We start from the raw sequence: 21801 nt of genomic DNA, 5'->3' as shown, positions 1-21801 counted from the left end.
ATCCAGCCGCCCAACCGTTGGCAGTTGGGGTTGTGTTCTTCCATACATTCGTTACCTTTGTTTCGTTCACCTTGTATTAGCTTTCCGGCGAGTTTCGGATCGACATTCAGACAACCAACGATGGCCGACGTAGTCCTCACTACGCAAGAGGACGGCACCAAACCGGACCAGTTCGCCACCCCAGTCGCGCTCACTCCCGCCGAGCTCGCCGCCCTTCCTCACGACGATGCCGGTCCAAAACTCGTGGCCTGCGTCTGGACCCTTACTTGTGTCGCTGGCGCCTTTTTGGCTCTGAGACTCTACTGCCGGATGCTCAAGAGGCAGAGTTTGTGGTGGGATGATTACTTTCTCATTGGAGCTATCGTAAGTCTCACGATACCCCCAATTCTCTTGTCTAGGTCCCCAGTGCTGACGCGTGAGCCAAGTTGTGCATCACCGCCGAATCTTCCTTGATGACCTACATGACTACAATGGGATACGGCAAACACATTTGGGATTTCCCCATGGAGAACATGATTCACCTTTTGCTTCCCATGAACATTTCGGGCACCCTCTCCGTCACGGCTGCCGTGTGGTCCAAGACATCCTTCGGCATCACCTTGCTTCACCTCACCGACGGCTGGATCAAAAAGGTCACCTGGTTCTGCATCATCAGCATGAACATCGCCATGGGCCTGTCCGCCTTGTTTCCCTGGGTCTCTTGCACGCCTATCCAAAAAGTCTGGGACATGTTCGTCGAGGGCACGTGCTGGGCGCCGCACATCTTGGTTCACTACAACATCTTTTCGGGTTCGTATTCGGCCTTTATGGACTTGACACTTGCCATGCTCCCGTGGAAGTTCCTCTGGGGCCTCCAGATGAGAAACAGCGAGAAGATCGGTGTGGGTATCGCCATGAGCATGGGTATTTTTGCTGGCATCACGGCCATCATCAAGACCAGCATGGTCAATGTCATGTTGTCTGAAGATTTTGGTAGCTCCCCCAGACTGCTGTAGAGAAGGACGTTTTGCTGACCGACCTTAAAATAGCCGACGCCATTGACCTTTGGATTTGGGGCAACGCCGAGGTTTCCGCTTCGATCATCGCCGCCTCTATCCCCATGCTTCGTGTTCTCGTTCGTGACGCCAAAACCTCGAGACAATACCACAGCGGCTACGTCAAGGAAACCGGTGCCAGTGGCAACCGCAGCAGAATGATCACCATCTCCAGCCGGCCCGCCCCCACCGGCAGCGATCTCGAGCTTCACCGACTGGGTGACGACGACCAGAGCGACCGAGGAATCCTGGTGCAGAACGGGGAGAAGGTGAACCCAGGCAAGAACGGCATTGCCCAGGTCACTGAATTCACTGTTCAGTATGAGGATGAAAAGGCGGCCCAGAAGGTTTAGGGGTCTGGCCCTGTTGTCATGTTCTTTTCTTTTGTTCCTGGAATGAAGTGACGGCCGGTTGAAAGGAGGTTCTGGAGAAAAGGCGCTGTCAGGTTTGAAAACTGATTCTCAACATCCCAGTTCGGTTCTATAATACCTGGTTTCAGGAAATATTTCTCTTCTTTATTGAACAACAAACGCCAGGTGATTGCAGTTGGTGGAAACACAAGATGGATAAATCTAGACTGTAACCCTCACACGTTGTTTGTTTTGAATCTTGTTCCCGATCAAGTCTGATTTACATGACAGAACTCCCAGAGTGCCTTGTTTGCCCGGCACCTTTTACGCCGCGTCAATATGGCTAATACGGATCAACCCATCATCAACACGGCTCTACCCCACAAGGACCAAGCATCCGGGTGACGGGATGCACGGGTTCGGGGATTAATGCCACGAGGTTGATGTACCCCAGCTTTTTTTGGTCGTCTTATATCAGACAAGGCCGGAGTGCAGCTTCTTGAAGAGCAAATCGCTAGATACCTGTCCAAGAGCAAGTCATCATGCGTTACTCCATTCTCTTCACTGCGGCGACAGCAGCCGTTTTATCGGCTGCGGCACCAGCATCTAGTGAGAATGACCAAGAGATCTCCCCCCGTCAAGTCCAATGCGCACCCTTGCCTTCTCCCTTCCCGACCTGGCAACAACTCCCACTCCAGTCCTCGCTCCCTGACCCCTTTTTACCGTTAAAGTACACCACCACCGACAACGCCGCCGGTTCCTCGACCTTTGCCCGCGATGTCATGACCGGCAACGCCCCCAACCGCATCAGGTCCCGTGCTGAGTGGTACCAGTGCCGCCAACCCGAGATCCTCCAGTTCCTCCAAGAATACCAATTCGGGTACTACCCCGACCCAACCCAGGAAAAGGTCGAAGCCACCCGGTCAGGCACGACCCTGCAAATCACCGTCACGGGTCCCCAAAACAAACGCGGCTCCTTCAGGGCCACCATCCAGCTGCCCTCCGGAGCGAGCAGCTCCCGTCCGGCGCCCGTCGTGATCAACATAGGCGGCATGCAAAACCAGCCCTACCTCCAAGCCGGCATCGCCGTCGCCCAGTTCGACTACACCACCGTGGCCCCCGACAGCAACTCCAAGACGGGAGTCTTTTGGAGCATCTACAACGGCCGCGACATTGGCGTCCTGACCGCCTGGGCCTGGGGCTTCCACCGCACCCTCGACGCGATCCAGCTCACCGTCCCAGAGATCGACCCCTACCGCGTCGGTGTGACTGGCTGCTCCCGTCTGGGGAAAGCCGCCCTGGTCGCGGGGCTGTTTGACAAGCGCATCACCGTCACCATGCCCATGTCTTCTGGCGTTCAGGGGTTGGGACCGTACCGGTACTTTACGCTGTCCGGGCAGGGGGAGAACCTCGAGAACAGCAAGCAGGGTGCCGGGTGGTGGTCGAATTCCAAGCTTGGGAGTTTTATGAACCACCACGAGAACCTGCCCTTTGACGCGCACACCATTGCCGCTGCCATCGCTCCGCGGGCGTTGATTATCGACCAGGGAACGGGCGACCAGTTTGTGAACAGCAAAGGGACGGCAACCGTCATTTTCCCAGCGGCCAAGGTGGTGTATGACTGGCTTGGGGCGGGGGACAAGATTGGAATCAATGTCAGGAGCGGAGGACATTGTGATATGAGCGGATTGTACGTTTTCCGCATGCCTGATCAATTTGTGTGGACGGAAATGCTGACCGAAGCAGTAACGGGATCCTGCCCTTTGTGCAAAAGATCTTTTTCAACACCACCACCACCAGAAACTTTCACAGCCTGGGCACCTACAACACACCCCTGGCCACATCGTACCCTTGGGCAACTGCCGTTCCGCAGGCGTAGGCTGGGAAATTCAAGATAGCTGTAGCATCATCACTCTCTGCACAATAAACATCATGAATCCAATTATTTGAGAAGAAAATCAATGGTATACGCTGCTTTCAAATCATTACACCCATTTAAATCATATCCAACCATAAACACAAGAAGCAATCATGTACAACCCGCTCAACGAACATATCAGCAAGAGTTGAGTGGGCAGGCAATCTGTGTGCCCTTGACTGCTCCGTCGACGCCGGCCAGCGTAAGGACGGCGCCGACAACACCACCAAGACCTTCGCCGGCAATGAAACCTGTTTGAACAACACAGTCAGTCACATGTTATGAAACCAAACACTAAAAATAACTCACCAGCTGCCACAGCATAGCCGTAAATGTCCCATGTGCGCATGTTGTACTTCCTCCATAGCGCGGCGATGATGGCACCGAGTAACGCAGCGTTGGCAAACACCGGGGCGGGGATGACCCAGGAGAGGGCGATGGCACCCCAGTTGGGCAGCCACTTGCGGTACTTTTCACGCTCGCCCACCAGGTAAAAATGACGGAAGACGACCTGCGCAACAGACAAGATACCCATGGCAATGGCAAACATGCCGCTGCTAAAGGGAATCTTGACGTTGGGGTCCGTGACAGCCTCGGCCACGGCAGCCCAGGCGGACACGGAGGGGACGTCGAAAGCGCAGTTCTCACCCTCGGCCTCACCTTTCCAGATGCAGGGGTAGGCCGACGTGAAGAGGACAAACAGACCTGGTGCGAGCCACACCGAGACGAAACTGCCAATGCATTGTCCAACCCACTGCTTGATGGGCGATGTGCCGATCAAGAAACCGGTTCTGAAATCGCCGACAAGGGCGGCAGCCACATCAGCACCGCCAGAAGCGATACCACCGGCCACCAAGTTGAGCTTCTGGGCATGCTTGATGCTGAAACCACCTCCCGAAGTGGCAGCACCAAAGACGAGCTGCGAGGCCTTGGCGGCGGCCGTCAGGGGGGTCGTGTCGGTAACAGCGCCGATCTGGATGGCGAGGAACGAGAAGAGGAAGGCAAGCAGGATGGCCAACAGGGTAAGACCGGGGTTCATCTCCCACTGGAAGTGGAAGATGATCATGGAGATGACGACCGTCACGAGAAGGCCAACGAGCCACATCCAGTTCTTGACCTGTTGCTCTGGTGGGAAAGGGTCCTCAACCATGCTCTCGCTCCTGACCTTGGGTGCGCCGTGCTTGGCGAAGAAGTTGCTGGACTTGCCACGCTTGACCAACATTCCGTTGATGCCACCGCAGCCCTGGTTCCAGATGGTGCTGACGCCGCTCCAAATGACCTTGTACTGGACAAAGAGCTCGGCCATGGACGAGCACACCATGACCATGACACCGGGCCAGAGAAGCCAGTATCGAGGAGAGGGCGTAACCGTGCCGAGGTTCCTGAGGGAGGCAAAACTGTAGTAAGAGTCCCACTGGGGATCCTCAGACAGCTGGATGCCGATGCATTCGCCGTAGTGCACGAGCAGGGGACCAATAAGACCCCAGGCAATGACGGCACCGGCAAACATGGAAATGGCGGGGTTGAGACCGATCAAGATGCCGGAACCGATAAAGGCCGGGGTCCATTCAAAATACCAGCCCCAGGATTCAATGTTGAGCGCCCAGCTGGTGTAGCCGCTCCAGATGTGAATCCACGTGAAGAAGTGCCAGTCGTACAGGATGCCGATGGCGTAGTACGAGACGACACGGTGAATCAGAGCTCCCACGAAGCAGATCATGAGGCACTTAAGCTTCTTCATGGCGTCAAGACTACCGGCAGCGCCGGCGTGCATGGAACGGATGGTAAGGGCGACGGCGGTCGGCGTGGGGAACATGAGCTTCAGCTCACGGGCGACCTGGACAATGAAGAACTTGCGGAGAGGCGTTACGTAGAATAGTCCCACAAAGGAGCAAACCAGGGTGATAGTGAAGATGGCACCAATGTCATCCATGGGCGAGTGGCCCTCGGGCATCACACCGAGACGGTACATGGCGGGGATGGCGGCGACGAAGATGCCGCCGGTACCACCCGCACCCGTCGCGACAGCCTGGACGATGGAGTTTTCCTGCGGACCGAACAAACCGCCGATGATGGGAATCTGCCCACCAGACTTTTCCATAAACTTGAGGATACCATAACCGAAAATGGCACCAAACATATTGGCGCTGAAGGTGAAGCCAGTTTTGAGACCTGAACATGATGATTAACCAACACGTCTGGAGAAGAGCAGACAAGATCGCTCACCAAGGTACAAGTTGGAAGCAGCGACGAGAGAGCCCAAAATGCAACCAACAACAACGGCTCTGATGGTAAGCGGATTCTCCTCATAGGGAATATCAGCTTCCATCTTCAGCGGCTTCCACAAATCCTCCTCCTCCTCCTCGGGATCGTCGGATCCATGGTCCTTTTCTGAATTCCCAACCGTCAGCTCCGTTTTGAGCTCATTGGGACCTTCGATGGGTGGTTGGCCTTCAGAGAATGGGCGAATGGTGCCCGAGGCCGTGCTGGTCTCGAGCGCCCTCTTCTCCTCGTCAGCCATGGCGGACGGTGTAGTGTGGTGTGGTGTATGCTGTTGACCACTTCCCCCAGAGGCGATCGGGGCAGTTTTGAAGGGAAATCGTCGAATGCAAGGGAGACAGAAGCCCACGGAACCGCTTGGGGTCGGGCAGCTGGGTATTTAATCATTGTGTTACGTCCCCCAGGAACTCCGCCCCAAGCTTGATCGGCACGCTACACGGTACCTACCTGAGGATGCTCTACTGTCAGTACCATCACCGAGGTTCGAGGCGGGGACCAAGCCGAAAACAGAATGTGCTTTACTCATGTCGGTGTTATCTGGGGACTTGCTTAGGGCTTGTGTGTCATCCCACCTCGACCATTGCCACAAGAGGCGACCATCAGCTCGATCGCAGACCACCCCAGAGATAAGCAGCAGAGGCGCCGATGAAACGGTCTGCCGGATGCATATTGAAAGTTGGAGAAAGCTCCTGCGGGCAACCAACCGCAGGCGTTGGACAGATCAACCCATCTATGCACGGCAATGTAGCAGTCCGCCCAGTCGGCCGTCAGTCGATTCGCCGGAGCGACAAGAATTCCCGTAATAGGCAGGTCGGTAGCCCACTAGGTTCTGAGGGGGGAGAGTCATGATATTAAACTCGCTTGTCAGGTCTTGATGGCGCAAGCTGTCTGGCTGCAGACGGCGCGAAGAATTCCCCGCCGATCTGGCAAGTGTCATCCCTGGGGGCTTTAGCCTGTTGCTGCTTCCCGCCCGTCTGGGCAGCTGTCTGGGCACCCGTCTGGCGTCTGGGCAACCATTGGTGCAGCCGGCTGTCTCACTGAAGAATGTTGATGTTGTGACTTGAGCTGATAAGATGTTGGCGCGGCATCAAACGTCAGTGTGCATGGAGTCGATATCTCTGTCAAGAGAGGCCGTTATCGCTGCCGGGGGGTGGGCTTCTTGATGGTCAATGTCATTGGCTTTTTGATGTCAGGGGGATGGTTTGCGTAAGAAGCTTGGCCATTGCTTCAGTCTGCGACTGCCGCCATGCCGAGAAGAGAAGGAAGCTTGGCCGGCTCATTAATGAGCTTGTCCTGCCCCGCTCCACGTGTAACTCTCGGCTGGTCCCATGTTTCATTGGCCGGGAGAGGGGGTGGACGACCTTGAAGCCAAACGCCATGGAACCGGACCAGACTTCTGGAATCGGCTTGGCGCTGTAGTATCCATCACGTTGAGATTGGGCAGAAGAAAAGGCAAAAGGACGATAGATGACAAAAGTATCCATACCGCTGCTGCTCTTCTCTATGCTCTTGCTCCATCGGGTGTAGTTGAAAGATGATCCCTCAGTGTTATTCTTGGCAAGGGTCGAACCGTGGCCAGTAACTGCACCGCACTTTTGCCATCTACGATTTTGTGTTACGCGAGGGAAAACCCACGTGAAGATCAGGGATATGGCAAAGTAGAAGGCTGGAATAGGCTGGCGGACAGGTTCTCCCTCATCATGGAAGAGCATGTCCATTGCGAAATGCTATAAAAATTCCTCCTTCATCAACGCGTTTGATGATGTTGATGCTGTGGGCGTGTTCTTTCACGGTGAAGAGACAAGCCGGACACTGTGTTGTGGGGTTGGAGACTAGGGGTGGGCTGCGGGAGCTAAAATCCTTGACGAACGTTGTGAAATGCGGGTCACCCCTCCCCGCCTTCCCGCCATCCAGACAGTGCTGGCCTATGAAGTGAGTCGATTTGTCCGGAACAAGAAGGTCGCTTGCCTGCTCCTCCTGTGCCACCATCTACATCCTGACCTTTGGGAGCTGCATTGGCAGACAAGAGCAACATTCGCTGTGGCCTTAACGGAAGATTTGATATCCATCTTGACCTTCCCCAAGCAACTTTGCGGTGGCATATCAGGCGATACCTCTTGAGTTGCAGAGTGGGAAATGGCACCCCAAAAAACACATGACGGTCTGGACCTGCACCGCCGAAGCCGGACCGCCTCAGTGTTGAACGTTGACACATGGAAGGTAGAACACAAATATCGCTCAATTGTTCCTAAAGTTCTACCCGAGTATTCCCGCCGCCATATCGACACCTTCCCTTTCGCGACCTCTGCACAAGCATTCTCTTCACTAGGAAAGAGAGTGGGCAAGCCCACCTTAACTGCCCTCCGAGACACCCAGATACCTACCTCCAGAGGTTCAGACGCATGGCTGTTACCCTGCGGTGGCAACCTGGTGAAGTACGTGGGTACCTCGAGTCCCCGAGGGGAAGCATCCCTTTCGTGGGACTTGAGTTGCTGTTTTGAACAAGGGTGAAGTTGTTTCTTGGAATCCTGAATTCAGCGTGGCTTTCCACTGACACATTACGAGACCTTTCTGCTAACTTTGTCCTTGATGCTTGCCTACGATGCAAACGCAAAATGACCCTACACTAAGGTGCCAGCTAAGTACCCAGAATTTGTTACCTTGGTATTGCGAGCATCCATCCCCACCTACCATCGACCGCCATCTTGGGTCTCTTGCGAGAATGATCGCCGTCATTAAACTTTGGACTGCATCTGCAGGGTCGCTTTGCAGCAACTTCGACCGTGACTGCACGGGTCCAAGCACTCGACCTTAATATCCACCCGGCCAGGGCAACAACAAGCTGGGACGAAACAGACTCCCGTCGACAGTGCTATAAACATCGCATTGTATGCATACCCGAAATCCCGTCCAGTCATTCGGATCTATGAACACCTTGACTGCTCTCATTGAAGATGTCCGTGCCATGCTTTTCAAACCAACCAAACAAGACAATTCCCCTCGAAGTGATGCGTCTTCAGCAAAAGGATCATGGCCACGGCGATCGGGCCAAGTCTACCCAGGGTGTTTGCTCTCGTGGTGTGGCCCGGAGGAGGAGGTCACACGAAGCCTATGAGATTAAGATGGACGTTAGACAGAGAGTGACCCCCTTGTTCTTTCTCTTCTTTTGATTCCATCATCAGCATGTGCTTGCAAACCTGAACACGAAAAGGTCCGACATGCTTCCGAATCGAGCCTCGGTGTAGTTGCCTTGTCCGTCACAGGAGGCATCGCGTATCACAACCTATATCTAAAATCCGAGGCAAACAGAACACAACAGAAGGTACCACCCATTCAAGGCGCACTGCTTTGCTGGAAGCGGGCCTAAGCTGTCCCGGCCGCAAGAGCTATCCCGGGGGACCCTCCATGGGCAGGTCCACGAGAAAAGGCGTTCTTTCCTTTTCTATTCACGAGTTCCATAAGTAGAAGTTGTTTCTGTTTGACAATTCTCCTCGCCTCTCATTCCTGGTATCCGACCACTGCAACACAGTTGGTCGCCCGGCATGGCGATCATCAAGTCTCTCGTTTTCGCAGTTCTCTTGACCGCTTCCACCGCATTACCACCGGTCGCCGTCGGCAACACGGTCCAAAAGGGCACAGCATCGTTGACACAGGTGCACAACCCCAAGTTCGTACGCAACGGCCCACTTGAGCTTGAAAGAACACTGCGCAAGTACGGCGCGCCTGTTCCGCACGACCTAAAGGCGGCAGTCAAACGAGTTCGGAGAGCAAGAAACCAAAAACGTGCCGAAAGCGAGGGAGCAGACGATGACGATGACGATGACGATGAAAATGACAGAGGCAGCGTCCAGAACTCACCCAAGTCATACGACGTCGAGTACCTGATGCCCGTTTCCCTTGGCACACCCGCTCAGCAGCTCAACCTCGACCTTGACACGGGATCCAGTGATTTCTGGGTCTTTAGCACATTGCTCAAGGAGAGCATGATCAACGGGCAGACTCTTTATGACCCCAACGCGAGTACCACGGCGGACAAGATGGAGGGATACTCGTGGAAGATCACGTACGGGGACCAGAGCTACTCGAGCGGGGACGTCTACGTCGACACAGTCACCATTGGTGACTTGACGGTGTCGACTCAGGCTGTGGAAGCAGCCAGGGAGGTCTCGGAAGAGTTCACAGCCGACTCTGACAATGACGGCTTGGTGGGCTTAGGCTTTGGCATCATCAACACGGTGATGCCCTACAAGCAAAAGACGTTTTTTGAAAAAGCCATGCCCGGGCTTGACTCGCCGGTGTTCACGGCTGATCTCAAGTCTGGCGCCCGTAAGTCACGACCCCTGCAATTGCTGTTCCGTACTAACCTGATACACAGCTGGCCGCTACAACTTTGGGTACATCGACGACGGGGCCTACACGGGGAACATTACATATGTTCCAGTTAACAGCAGCGACGGCTTCTGGAGCTGGGTGTCGCCCGGGTTCCAAGTTGGCACGACGGGCAGCTTCAACAGTACACGCATTCACGGCATTGCGGACACGGGTACTACCCTGCTCCTTTTGCCCGAGGGCGTATGTGAAGCTTTTTATGGCCGGATTGCCAGCGCCAAGTACGATGCCTCTCAAGGCGGATACACGTTTGAGTGTAACGACTCGACGACTCCCGACTTTTACTTTGGGACCGGGAACGGTCAGATGATCAGGATTCCAGGCAGTTACCTCGCGTACTCGAAAACCGACACCAGTAGTTTGAGGTGCTTCGGAGGGATGCAGAGTGACAGCGGTGTCGGGTTTACCATCTGGGGCGATATAGCCCTCAAAGCGGCCTTTATCGTGTTTGACCAGGGGAGTGAGCGGTTGGGCTGGGCCGAGAAGTCTCTCTACTAGTGTCGAAAGGAAGAACTTGAGGATTTTGGCACCAACATTCCATGTATCAAGAAAACAATCCATGATGATGATCTGATGTGCAAAGTGGATGCTGGGTGGATGTGCTGCCAAGCGGGACCGTGCGATGACATGCAGATAGGTGCGCTAGCCTCTTGCAATATAGGAAGGATCACGAGCACCCGAGAAGGCGGCTGCAAAGGTGGGAATAAAAATAAAGTCGCAGGTGCGGTCGCAGGTGCAGTCGCAGGTGCAGTTGTGTCACGGCAGGCGCATCTCCGGACAGATCCTCAAAAACCAAGCCAACACGAAAGGAGCGGATGCCAACAATTTTGAAAAGAAAATGATAGTGGTGGCGCCTGGAATCCGATCTTGTTGGCCAAAGCAGGGGTTTTCAGCTGGCCTGGTGTTTTCTCAAACGGCTTTTCAGCTTGGACGAGATCCTGGTATTTCTCCGATTGGCTGCCCGTGGCAGTGCCATCCCTGCTGTCCGCAAAAAGAAAGCGAGTGACAGCAAGCAGCCACACACACCGCAACAGACGCGCCTGGAGCCGCATGATTTCTCGGTAAGGTGTGATTTTTACCCAATCTGGACATCCTTTTCTCGCCATGTTTTCATCAGTGTCTGACCTCAAATTCGGCAAGGAGAGCGGACGACCACCGCCAACTACGGGGTTAGGGTTGGATGTGGAGATGATCCGAGGGAATTTGGATCGCAATGACGATCAGGGTCCACGCTCATCTCCCCCCATCTCCACTATCAGATGAAGAGAATTTCCAGAAGATTTCTTGGAAAGACTCCATCGACAATCGCTGCCCAGCTGGGCTGTGGGTGGTGAGTCGTGATGGCGTCTCATGATGGCCATCTTGCGCTGTTGCAAACGCTGCCAGCGAAACAGGGGTCTCGAACCATACAGCTCCGCCAAGCACCTCAACCATGCGGTGCGCCTGCTGGCACCAGCAGCACTAGGCTCGATCCGGGGAGCTCGGTGATGCTTATTTCGCGGGCTTGGGGGAATATCGACGAGAACCCGTGTAACAGTCAGCCAGCCTCGAACAGGTTTGGGCCACCTGCACCACTGCTAGTGTGGTACTAGTCATAAAGTATTCAGGTCGCCATGGGAATTCCGGCTCAGGAGGACCTGCAAGTTCAGGCTCAGTTGCCCGAGAGCAGGAAAATTGTCTCATGTCTCTGTTTCTCCGTCTACCCAGTCTCTAGTGTGTGAGATTATCGATCCGTTTTGCGCCCATCCACCTGGGAGCTGGGCCCAGCCTGGGAAATGTCTAGCAGTCTCAGCTGGGGTTGGAAAGTTGCTAGGAACCATTGTATTACATGCTAGGAGTTAGCTTCGCCACCACCATCACCAACCTACCCACCCTGCCGGTTCTAGCCCCCCCCCCCCCCCCCCTCCTTTATTTACATATACCAATGAACAGCCCACCAGATCAAGAGAATGCGGCTGAACAGCAACTCGTCCGGGTTTCTTTTCAACAACGTCAGGTCGAACGATCAAACACCATCCCGACTTTTGCACGACACATACACTGCTTTCGACTACAACACCCGCTGCAGGGCACACCGCCGTCGGGAGGGAAACCAAAACGGGCGAGATTAACCGACCAAGCCAAGGAAAAGGTACTGGGCGTGAGAAGACAGGGTGCTTGCTTGCGGTGTAGGATGCTCAAGATTGAGGTTTGTGTCTGGAGATCTCACTCATTCACTCATGGTGACTAACATGCCTACAAAAGTGCTCGCTTGAGAATCCCTGCCAAGCCTGCCTCACCTCGGCCCTCAAGGGGACAGAGAGAAAAGTCCTCAGCTGGAGCTACTGCATCCGGACGAGGTTTGTCGACGTTGACATTTTTCAGGTTCAGTCGGGACCACAGAAGATGAGGACAGAAACCCTGATGCTCAAGATGGGCGCTTTGCTCGGGAGGATTGCACAGCCGGCCGAGTTTGCCAGTCTCGACGAGCCGTCTTTCAACCAAAAGATTACGAGGTGGTTGCTGGATGAAGCATATACAGTGCCAGAACTTCAAGGAGGAAGTATGGTGGCCGGCATGTGTGCGAATCTGCTAGGGTTGTCGTTCGCCTCGGAGGACGGGTCAAAAAAGGAAACGGAGATGGAGGAGCTGACGCATGATTTCCGGAGGTTTCTGATGACTGCTTCGATGCGGTATTCGAACTTTGAGTCCAAGTTGGCGGGCATGGTCACAAAACAGGAGGCTTGGACAGCAGGGACAATGTCGGGGTCGAGAATGCTGTTGGCGTTGGATAAGCTACTGACACCACAGTACCTGGGGAAGCTGTCGAGAGAAAGCTGCCAGGTTCTGTTCCTGGTCGTGCTGGGAGCTGTGTTGGGGGTTGGTTACTCGAGCAAGAGCATGGGGCAAGAGATGGAGCGACAACCCGAGGCTGGCATGCAGGTGGAAGATTGGGAGTTTCAGCAGAGCCCGACACTTTGGCTGGCGATGCGGGACCACTTGTGCCAGATGCTGGCCCATCACCTGATCTATCTCGGCGGTTTGCTCGGCATCAAGATGGACACGGAAATGGAGAGAAGAGTGATTGAATGGGCCGGTAAAGGGTGGGGGAGGATCACACCAACTTTGCTCGGGGAAACGGATGGGTCCCAGGCCAAAGGGTATGTTTGGGGCCACGGAATCTTGACGCCACCAAGCGAGGAGATGCAGGGAATCGAGCGCAGTAGCAGAGGAAAGATGGCGGACTCGAACCCCGTGTATTGGGACGAGTCAACACCGAGAGCGGAACGGCCTTTTGAACCCCCACCGCCTCTGGTTGCTGTGCCTTTTGACTCTGAAATCTCACAATTCCAGATCGAAAGCTTGTACAGCTGGGATCAGAACCCGACATCCTATCTGGAGATGGACATGCCATCTGCCGAGCCAGAGAGCTATGATCGACAGTCCCAGCCCGTGCATTATTCAAAGGATCTAGGGAATCAAATGGGATTCCCCTTGAGAGCAAACACCGAGCCATGTTACAAAACTCCAAGTAAGAAAATGCTGCTTTTTGTCCCCAGAGAAAAGAGAAATGTTGACCAAGAAACAGGCTTTGAACAAACAAGAGGAGTCAAGAAGAGGAGGACAATGTGGATTGTTAGGACGGTCGATACCGGTCCGGAATACGGGAGAATCAACGTGTATGCCAAGTTGAGGGGACATGGGCGAAACGGGAGAGCGGATTTTTCTAGCTTGGAGACCTTTACTGGATTTGTTTAATGATTTCTTTTCCTTTCAATTTGTTTTCTGATGATGATACGAGTCATGATACCTTTTTATTTATCTAGTTTGGGAAGATATCCGGAGAGGACATGGGAGCACACGAAAGGAAGGGAATATTCAGTTCGCGTACATAGCATACAGGCAACGATGTATGATTACAATTCAAAGTCCAATACCACAACATTTCTCGTTCCTGGATCTATGTCATTTGATGGTTTGGTATCAGCCAAGACCATCAACGACAACACGTTATCGTTCTCCAACCGTGGCAGGTCAACCAGTGGTTCACCCCTGAGCCCTTCTCCAGACCAAATCTCTTCATGAGCAGTATACCCACTGCTTTTGGTTGCCTTTTCAATATACACACGTCCATTTTCTGCATCGGGAAGAATGATGATTACATCCCCGGTTTTCGAAACAGCCAGTCTTCCCCTGGTGCTGCCATATACTGGTCGGAGCAGAAATTCAGACCAAATTCCTGGATATTCATGTTAGCTTTGATAGCAACGCCAAAGGAAACCAGACGCACCATCATCACCCGGCGCCTTGTAATAATGTCTCCAATGGACGGCTTCCACGCCGCTCCTGTTGTTAAATCCAACTGGCAAGGAACTCCTGTTCAAAACATGGACACCGCCGTCCAGATCAACGACTTGAGATTCCTGATTTGTGAGACCTGATCCTTTAGGGATGCGAAAAACAACGATCCCCTCGCTGTTGTTATCGATAGTGCTAATCCCCAGGTCTTTTGACGCAATCTCTTTGCCCTGGCCATTCTTCCATGTTTTTCCGAGGCCGTCGCTGTAAGCATAACATAAATTATGATTGTTCTCCGCTCCGTTGGGCCCAGCCTGCTGCTTGTGCTTGGTGTCTGCGAGATCATCCCATCCGTCATAGTGGACAAAACCACGGTAGACCCATGTCAAATGCAGTCTGCCCGAGCGGTAGCTCAGGCCGTGGATATACGGATTGCTTTGAATCCCAGTGAGATGCTGGCCAAGGTAGGAGCAATGGCCAGAGGAAGAAGAGTAGACATAAAGATGGTCGTTTCCCAGACCTGCTTTGCCGTCTCTGAGCGTAAAAAGAAGATCAGAATCGGCCGCACAGAACCGGGGGTAGGTGACGTAATGGAAGGGTTTGTGAGACGCAGGGAGCCCGGGAAGGTAGTCGAGTGTTGTTGTAAAGTGGGAGCTTATCCAGGTGAACTCGGTGGGTTTCAAGGCAAGATCTCGACACGAGTAACGATAGCGAAGCCTAGATCGGTGTCAACGAATGTACCTACTATTCACCACATGGACCACTTTGGCATACACATCACAATGATGATCATATGATAGATGAATTGTGCCGTCACCAGGAGAGATGCCTAGCTGAACGGTATTGTGGCCGTCATCAATTGTCTGGGGGTAGTCTGTCAATGCCAGCACCTCCCAGCCTCCCGGATTATCGTGTGGGGGTTCTAGGAGCCGCCTCCTGGCGAGGTGCACATAAAGCGGTTCAGCGACATCTGGAAGGGGGCTGCAAAAGGCAGCATACTGCCAGCCTTGAAACGTGACGATGGCATCCTGCTGAAAGGCATAGCAATTGATTCTGCATTTGCGGTTGGTGGGATCTGAACCCAGCACCGTGTAGGTGGGACGTGAAAGCATTCTCGTGATGGGTGTCAGACCGGGTACATGGAATTCGGTGAAGCGATCAGCATGAATTCAACGGGCAGTAAACAGCTACTGGCTGTATCTTCCATGCCTCCTCTGTCAGATGATCAGCTATAGTAGGCGCGTTGCTGACTGGCCTGGTCCGGAGTGGATGGTCTTTTCTCATTCGTGGAGAAATTCCTGGATGAAGTCACCAAGGATGGCAGCCAGAGTGGGTGAGCACTGAGCAGCACCCTGGCCCGGCGTTGTGGGACGAGCAGCATCGGGCAAAGATGCCATGTGTGAGCTGGTCTTGATTGTCACCCTCTGGAGGTCTGGCTAAATTGGTCCCCTCGTCTCGAACCGCTTGATGTGCAACTCTGGATAATTGGAGAAGGTCTGGATGTTGAATGTTAGACCTGTCGTCGACTTGTTGGGTTTTGGATATCTTGTTAAGAGAAGACGAGTATTTTTCCATAGCGCATGAAAGGGAATGCTCTTCCTTCCACAGGTTGTGAAGCTCCTTCTTCCTCTGGTGGAAAAAAGGGCCTTGGAGCAAGAGCAGGTCGTACCTGACCTTAATCGCCCCTTTCCCCAACGATAACAAGAGCTGGTCCAGGTTCCCCACATCCCGCATCACCCCCTGTCAGACTCAGCCAAGAGGGCCAAGTCGGTCGCACACCACCGAGAACATCCGACCCTTGAACTACTCCAACTGCCATACTACGAATAGGCTAATACCGAGCGGCACTGGAAGCGACCATACCTTATCTTCACCTTTCCAGATTGGCATGATGAGACCCTCAGTCAATGTCTCCTTCAAAGATCGTCTCGGAATTCACAGACCTCAGCATCTCAACGTCAAATTCCAGGCTCACAACGCAGTCTCTCTCTCAAGCCATCAGATATCTCCCCTTCAATATCGCGTCCGTGGCCAAGACTCAAGAGATCTCTGGCGCTCAAAGCTGCCGTCTTGGCAACGGGACAAGAAAACCGTTGTTTATATGTACTCGGCTTTTTGTAGCAGCACCCACTCTGGCCGCAACCTCAACCTCCTCTTCTTGGTGGAAAAAAGGACAACCCTGGGGCTTTACCGTGCCAGTGCAAGGTAACGAAAGCATGGCAGACCAGCCTCTACAGATGCTCATCCAACGACATGCGTCCATCTCTCGCCTGCTCTAGCCCCCCTGCTCACACACACCATTCGCTGCAAGACTTTTTCTGTATCCCGAGTGCACAGTCGCCCCATGATCTCCTTGAGAGGATGCTTCTCCGCATCCCCAGACGGTGGCAGCAGGCATGGGGGCCAACACATTCGCCAATCAGGCGAGAAACAAGCCAGAGACAGACCCGTTCACCCGTCCAGATCCTAGATGGCTGCGGTGCAACTACAAAAAGGCCCGGGATGGAGCATCCCGTCGTGTTCCAGTCTCTTGTTGCAATCTGGTCCTCGCGGTGCTGTTTTCCTTTTGCTTGTTAGCAGCAAACGCCAGGAGCTGCGCTCTCAACTCCAGGCTTGATTGCATCTCATTCAAATCACGAGGATCACCGTCAGGTCGCTGCCCACCATGGGTCTCTCACAAAAGATCCTCCGCAAGATCGTGCGGAACGAGGCCATGGCCACGGATCCTGCCGGGATCTACGGATGGAGGGTGTACTTGCTTGCTTGTTCGGTAAGACTTTTGTTTATCTGGCTTGATCAGACACTTACCACGATGTTGTGTATAGGCCTGCTTCGGTGCCATGTCTTTTGGCTGGGACTCTTCGGTCATCGGCGGTGTTATCGTCCTGCCCCCCTTCGTTCGAGACTTTGGCCTCGGTGACCGCAATTCCGTCGCTACCGCCAATCTCGCCGCCAACATCGTCTCGACCCTTCAAGCTGGTTGCTTCCTCGGTGCGCTCATCGCTTCGCCTCTCACAGATCGATTCGGCCGCAAATGGTGCCTCATCGCAACCTCTCTGGTTATCATCATCGGTGTCATCATGCAAGCTGCTGCCTCTGGGAAGCTGGCGGCCATGTACGTCGGTCGATTCGTGGCTGGTGTTGGTGTTGGAGCTGCTTCGGCCGTGAACCCGATTTATGTGTCCGAGAACTCGCCCCGCGCCATTCGTGGACTCCTTACCGGCCTATACCAGCTGTTTATCGTCACGGGGGGCATGATTGCCTTTTGGATCAACTATTCCGTCTCGATTCACTTCCCGGATGGCCCCATCATGTACATCTTTCCGCTCGCCATTCAGGCCCTACCTGCTGCGCTCCTCTGTGGGTGCATGCTTCTCTGCCACGAGTCGCCTCGTTGGCTGGCACGACAGGACAGATGGGAGGACTGCAAGCGCATCTTGTCCAACATCCGCAACCTGCCACCCACACACCCGTACGTCCAAGAGGAGTTTCAAGAAATCGTCGTCCAGCTGGAGCAGGATCGGCGCCTCATTGGCGATGCCACCTACTGGAAGTTGCAAAAGGAGATGTGGACGATCCCTGGTAACCGCAAGCGCGTACTTATCAGCATTACCTTGATGATTTGCCAGCAAATGACGGGCACCAACGCCATCAACACCTACGCACCAACCATCTTCCAGAACCTCGGTCTGACTGGCACTTCTACCTCGCTTTTCAGCACTGGCATCTATGGTATTGTCAAGGTGGTCAGCTGCATTTGCTTCCTGCTCTTCATGGCCGATTCCCTCGGACGCAGGCGCTCGCTGTTGTGGACTAGTATCGCCCAAGGCCTGGCCATGTTCTACATTGGCTTGTATGTGCGCATTTCACCGCCCAGGGCTGGTGAGGAGGTTCCCCCGGCCGGGTACTTTGCGCTCGTGTCCATCTTTTTGTTTGCTGCGTACGTACTCACCCTGATCCTCTCGGTTGTCTCGTATGAACTGACAGAGCAACAGATTCTTCCAATTCGGTTGGGGACCTGCTTGCTGGATTTTGGCATCCGAAATTCCCGCCGCTCGTCTTCGGTCTCTCAACGTCTCGTACGCTGCCGCCACTCAATGGCTCTTCAACTTTGTTGTTGCCCGTGCTGTACCAACCATGTTGGTGACTGTCGGAAGTGACGGTTATGGGTAGGCGTCTCTTGATATGACCAGTCAAATGATTACTAACCGAAAATTTAGAACATACCTCATCTTTGGCAGCTTCTGCTTTTCCATGTTTGTGTTTGTCTGGTTCTTCATCCCAGAAACCAAGGGCGTCTCTCTCGAGGCCATGGACCAGCTGTTTGGCGTGACCGAGGCCCCAGAGAAGGCGTCGGTGGATGGGGATGATGTCCAAGAGACATCCGAAAAGGACACAAAGGTTCAGCAAAAAGAAATCATTTAGACCCGGGCAGGATGTTGTTGCAAGTGGTAGAAACTCATTAGGAACTCAATGATGAATGAATGAGCATGTTTGATTCATTGTCCACGCTTTTACGACCTTCCTGCTTGGTGTTGTCTCCGTTGTAGGTTTTCTGCCTGTTTCCAAACACTGCTGATTGACTGGATCATAGTAAACATTATTTCAAATCAAAGAGAAGCCCTTCAGGGGGGTTACATCTCGGAGGATGAGCTCAGAGACACGACGTGGTGAAGTGGCAGAGGTCCTTCAGGCTGTTGTTCGCCCACCGGCCGGGATCACTTGATTTGTGAAACGGGATCTCTGATTTGCTGCCGATCACTTGCCGCTCGACGATAGTTGGAGGAGTTGATCAGTGCAAATACTCTATATAACACATGGATGGCAAGGGTGATGCCTCATATGGACTTTATCCGGAGAGCAACCATTAACGACAGATCAGCGAGACTCTGTATGACCAGTTTGAGAAGGAGGGAATAGTATACAAAAATAAGATGATAAATTCCAAGCCTTTCCCTCTGTTTTTGAGTTCTATGTTGGCAAGAAACTACCCTTGAATTGGCCCCGAATCGTTCACCATGCATCTGTCATCACTCGTCGCGTTCTTCGCCGCACCTTTGCTGGCAGCTTCCTCCCCGGTGACTCCCTCGTCCGAGATAGAACCGCGGCAAGTGTACGGCGTCACCTCAAAATACTGCTCCACCGCCTCCGGTAACGTGCCGAGTCTCTGCTTTCTTCAGTATTACACCTCGGCCACCGCGCCCACGTACCGCATCGCCCTGCCCTCTGACGCGACCAACAATGCGGCATACGACACCATCCTCCAGATCATCTCCCCAGTTGCCCAGACATGGGTTGGCTTTGCCTGGGGCGGCGGGATGACCAACAATCCGCTCACTGTTGCGTGGCCGAACGGAAACTCGGGTCAGGTGTCTGTGTCGTCGAGGTGGAGCGCGTATGTATCTTGGGGATAGGTTGATGAGATCAAAAGCTGATGTTTCCCACAGCGGCCGCACTACTCCTGGACTCTACAGCGGCGCCACCCTGCGCACCCTGTCGACAGCACGCAACTCGACGCACTGGACCGTCGAGGTTGTCTGCACGGGCTGCAGCAGGTGGAACAGCCAGCAAAACGGCGGGCGCCTCGAAACACAGTCTGGCAGTGCGTCGACCTTTGCCTGGGCCATCAGCCGCACCGCCGTGCCCCAGCCTTCGAACCCATCCGGTAGCTTTCCTGTGCACAACAACCAGGGCATGTTTAGCAACGCGCTGGACTTTGGCAAGAACGCTAGGGCCACGTTTACGCAATATGTTCAGAACAAGCGGTCATGATATGTGCAGGAGTAAATCATTAGTATAGAGGCCTATATATGGTAAAACAAAGATTGCTATTAGGCAAACGCCCCCACCAGGCTCATCAGGCTTGCGCCTCCGGCCACTGCCAGAAAGGCATTCACTCGTTTCCGTCCTCTCAGTGTCTTGTAGCTCTTTTCGCTCAAAAAGTCTTCTGCCAGCAGCTGGACAAGCCCGGCAAAGAGCAACAGACCGGCAGATATGGCGTTCATAAAACCAACCATGAGCAAGCCTGTCTGGCTCATGGGGTCGTAGAACCTGTGGACAAACAGCCCGATGGCTTGGCCGATGGGCGTGGTCAGGCCAAATGCCAGAACCATCAGCCAAGGACGGTGAGAGGATTTGGGAAAGTGGAGGGCTGCAATGCGTGTTCCCAGCGCAAGACCTTCGAAGGATTCTGTTCATTGTTAGGATTTCTGTCTGTCAGAGCGGAAAGGGCGCACATACGGTGAAAGGAGATGGCCAGAAGGAAAACGGCAAAGGATGGGCCTGTGGCGACAGACAGGGCCATGCCGATGAACACGCTGTGAAACAGAATACCGGCTTCCAACAAAACGCACTGAAGCATCATGCGTTGCTGTTCCTCCGCGTTTGGGGGGCCTTGGTGATGATGTCCGCTGTGCGCATGTGGGGGAAGAGCTGGCAACGGTTTCGACGTGGCCAGGAGCCGTGTCGAGCCACCCTGTCCGCTGCCATTGAGCTCATCCAAGCTGAGCTCCAGCTCCAGGGACTCCCTTTCTCGTTCGAACGAATCCCTGCTCTGGCGCGATTTGGCCTGCATCAGAGGAGTGCCTCCCGGAAGAGGTGAGGCCCCGGAAACCAAGCCCTGGTGCTCTCCAGTCCCTTCCAGATCGTCCATGGCGATATCCGGGGTCCTCGAGTGTCCAGCATGTCCGTGCGTGCGCGTGTGTTTTGCCTCTTCGTGCCCTTCTTCCGAGTCCTCGTCGTCCCAGGAATGCGAGTGACTATGCCCGGCCCCTCGGCTCGACAGGATCGACTCAATCACCACAACCACAAACGCCGCAATCATGGCTATCAGCCCAGCCAGTGGCCGGTACCCCTTGCTGAAAACATGAGGCAGGCAAGGATCTGTCAGGGACACAAAGGCAGTGGGCAGCAAGTGCACAAACGCTGTGGCCATCAAGACGCCAGTGCCAAAGTGCTGACAGACAAACAGAATATTCTTTTGGCGCTTCCCCGGCTTCGTTACTCGCTGAGAAAAGAGCGGAAAGGCGCAGGCCAAGGTGCTGATGGTGAGAATCAGGAACAGGGCGAAGACGTGAAGGGGCGTGTCGTAGCCATGGCTGTTTTTGCCGGAGCCGCAAGCTGGTCGTTGATCGTGATCGGCGTCGTCGCGTCGGGAAAGTTCGACGAGGAGGAGAGAAGTTGGAATCTGTGACCATTCTACTTTCCTGTCAGTGATGCGCCGCAGTTGGCCAAAGGAAGACGCACCATTGGCTCGTGGTGCGAGCAAGTTTGGCTCCATCTTCAACGGTGACTGATCCTACTGTTGCGCACGCAACGAAAAGCTATGATGGCATTGTGAATAGTTGCAGACTGCGACACCAACGGTAATGTGGCCCTTTTGCTCGTGCCTCGTTTCCAGTTGTTGGTTGATAAATGTTTGTCGTGTAGAGCAGGTGGACGCCGTGCCTGCCGAGAGCGGAGCTAGGTGCCAATGACGCCCGCGAGAAACAGACCGGACCCCTGGAAGAGTGGGCCAAGACCAGCTAATTTTAGCACCGAGACCCTCTGCACC

General features: G+C 54.1%; 9 protein-coding genes across 9 annotated transcripts; 6 read left to right on the top strand and 3 right to left on the bottom strand.

Annotated features, from left to right (window-relative positions):
* Window positions 1-120: 120 nt before the first annotated feature.
* Window positions 121-1387, top strand: PODANS_1_770 (uncharacterized protein; the record flags this gene model as incomplete). Its single annotated transcript, XM_001912158.1, has 3 exons — window positions 121-363; window positions 426-972; window positions 1029-1387. 3 exons carry the CDS (start codon window positions 121-123, stop codon window positions 1385-1387), a joined length of 1149 nt encoding a protein of 382 aa, XP_001912193.1.
* A 539-nt stretch (window positions 1388-1926) lies between these two features.
* On the top strand, window positions 1927-3282 carry PODANS_1_780 (uncharacterized protein; the record flags this gene model as incomplete). The annotated part of the gene is made up of 1 exon (XM_001912157.1): window positions 1927-3282. One exon carries the CDS (start codon window positions 1927-1929, stop codon window positions 3280-3282), a length of 1356 nt encoding a protein of 451 aa, XP_001912192.1.
* Window positions 3283-3440: 158 nt separating this feature from the next.
* On the bottom strand, window positions 3441-5823 carry PODANS_1_790 (uncharacterized protein; the record flags this gene model as incomplete). The annotated part of the gene is made up of 3 exons (XM_001912156.1): window positions 3441-3553; window positions 3612-5474; window positions 5529-5823. The coding sequence occupies 3 exons, from the start codon at window positions 5821-5823 to the stop codon at window positions 3441-3443; spliced, it is 2271 nt and encodes a 756-aa protein (XP_001912191.1).
* Window positions 5824-9064: 3241 nt separating this feature from the next.
* PODANS_1_800 (uncharacterized protein) lies at window positions 9065-10469 on the top strand (the record flags this gene model as incomplete). Its single annotated transcript, XM_001912155.1, has 2 exons — window positions 9065-9908; window positions 9958-10469. Coding segments are annotated over 2 exons (1356 nt in total), but the record flags the coding sequence as incomplete, so codon positions are not given.
* Window positions 10470-11799: 1330 nt separating this feature from the next.
* On the top strand, window positions 11800-13709 carry PODANS_1_810 (uncharacterized protein; the record flags this gene model as incomplete). Its single annotated transcript, XM_001912154.1, has 2 exons — window positions 11800-12165; window positions 12228-13709. The coding sequence occupies 2 exons, from the start codon at window positions 11800-11802 to the stop codon at window positions 13707-13709; spliced, it is 1848 nt and encodes a 615-aa protein (XP_001912189.1).
* Window positions 13710-14203: 494 nt separating this feature from the next.
* Window positions 14204-15361, bottom strand: PODANS_1_820 (uncharacterized protein; the record flags this gene model as incomplete). Its single annotated transcript, XM_001912153.1, has 2 exons — window positions 14204-14940; window positions 15031-15361. 2 exons carry the CDS (start codon window positions 15359-15361, stop codon window positions 14204-14206), a joined length of 1068 nt encoding a protein of 355 aa, XP_001912188.1.
* Window positions 15362-16914: 1553 nt separating this feature from the next.
* Window positions 16915-18674, top strand: PODANS_1_830 (uncharacterized protein; the record flags this gene model as incomplete). The annotated part of the gene is made up of 4 exons (XM_001912152.1): window positions 16915-17019; window positions 17075-18189; window positions 18239-18418; window positions 18470-18674. 4 exons carry the CDS (start codon window positions 16915-16917, stop codon window positions 18672-18674), a joined length of 1605 nt encoding a protein of 534 aa, XP_001912187.1.
* A 593-nt stretch (window positions 18675-19267) lies between these two features.
* Window positions 19268-20021, top strand: PODANS_1_840 (uncharacterized protein; the record flags this gene model as incomplete). Its single annotated transcript, XM_001912151.1, has 2 exons — window positions 19268-19620; window positions 19697-20021. The coding sequence occupies 2 exons, from the start codon at window positions 19268-19270 to the stop codon at window positions 20019-20021; spliced, it is 678 nt and encodes a 225-aa protein (XP_001912186.1).
* A 59-nt stretch (window positions 20022-20080) lies between these two features.
* On the bottom strand, window positions 20081-21528 carry PODANS_1_850 (uncharacterized protein; the record flags this gene model as incomplete). Its single annotated transcript, XM_001912150.1, has 2 exons — window positions 20081-20439; window positions 20490-21528. 2 exons carry the CDS (start codon window positions 21526-21528, stop codon window positions 20081-20083), a joined length of 1398 nt encoding a protein of 465 aa, XP_001912185.1.
* Window positions 21529-21801: the final 273 nt, after the last annotated feature.

This window comes from Podospora anserina, chromosome 1 (genome assembly GCF_000226545.1).
Source record: "Podospora anserina S mat+ genomic DNA chromosome 1, supercontig 1".
Classification (NCBI taxonomy): domain Eukaryota; kingdom Fungi; phylum Ascomycota; class Sordariomycetes; order Sordariales; family Podosporaceae; genus Podospora; species Podospora anserina.
Note: the sequence above shows the minus strand (reverse complement) of the source record. Positions and strands in the feature narration are given on the sequence as shown.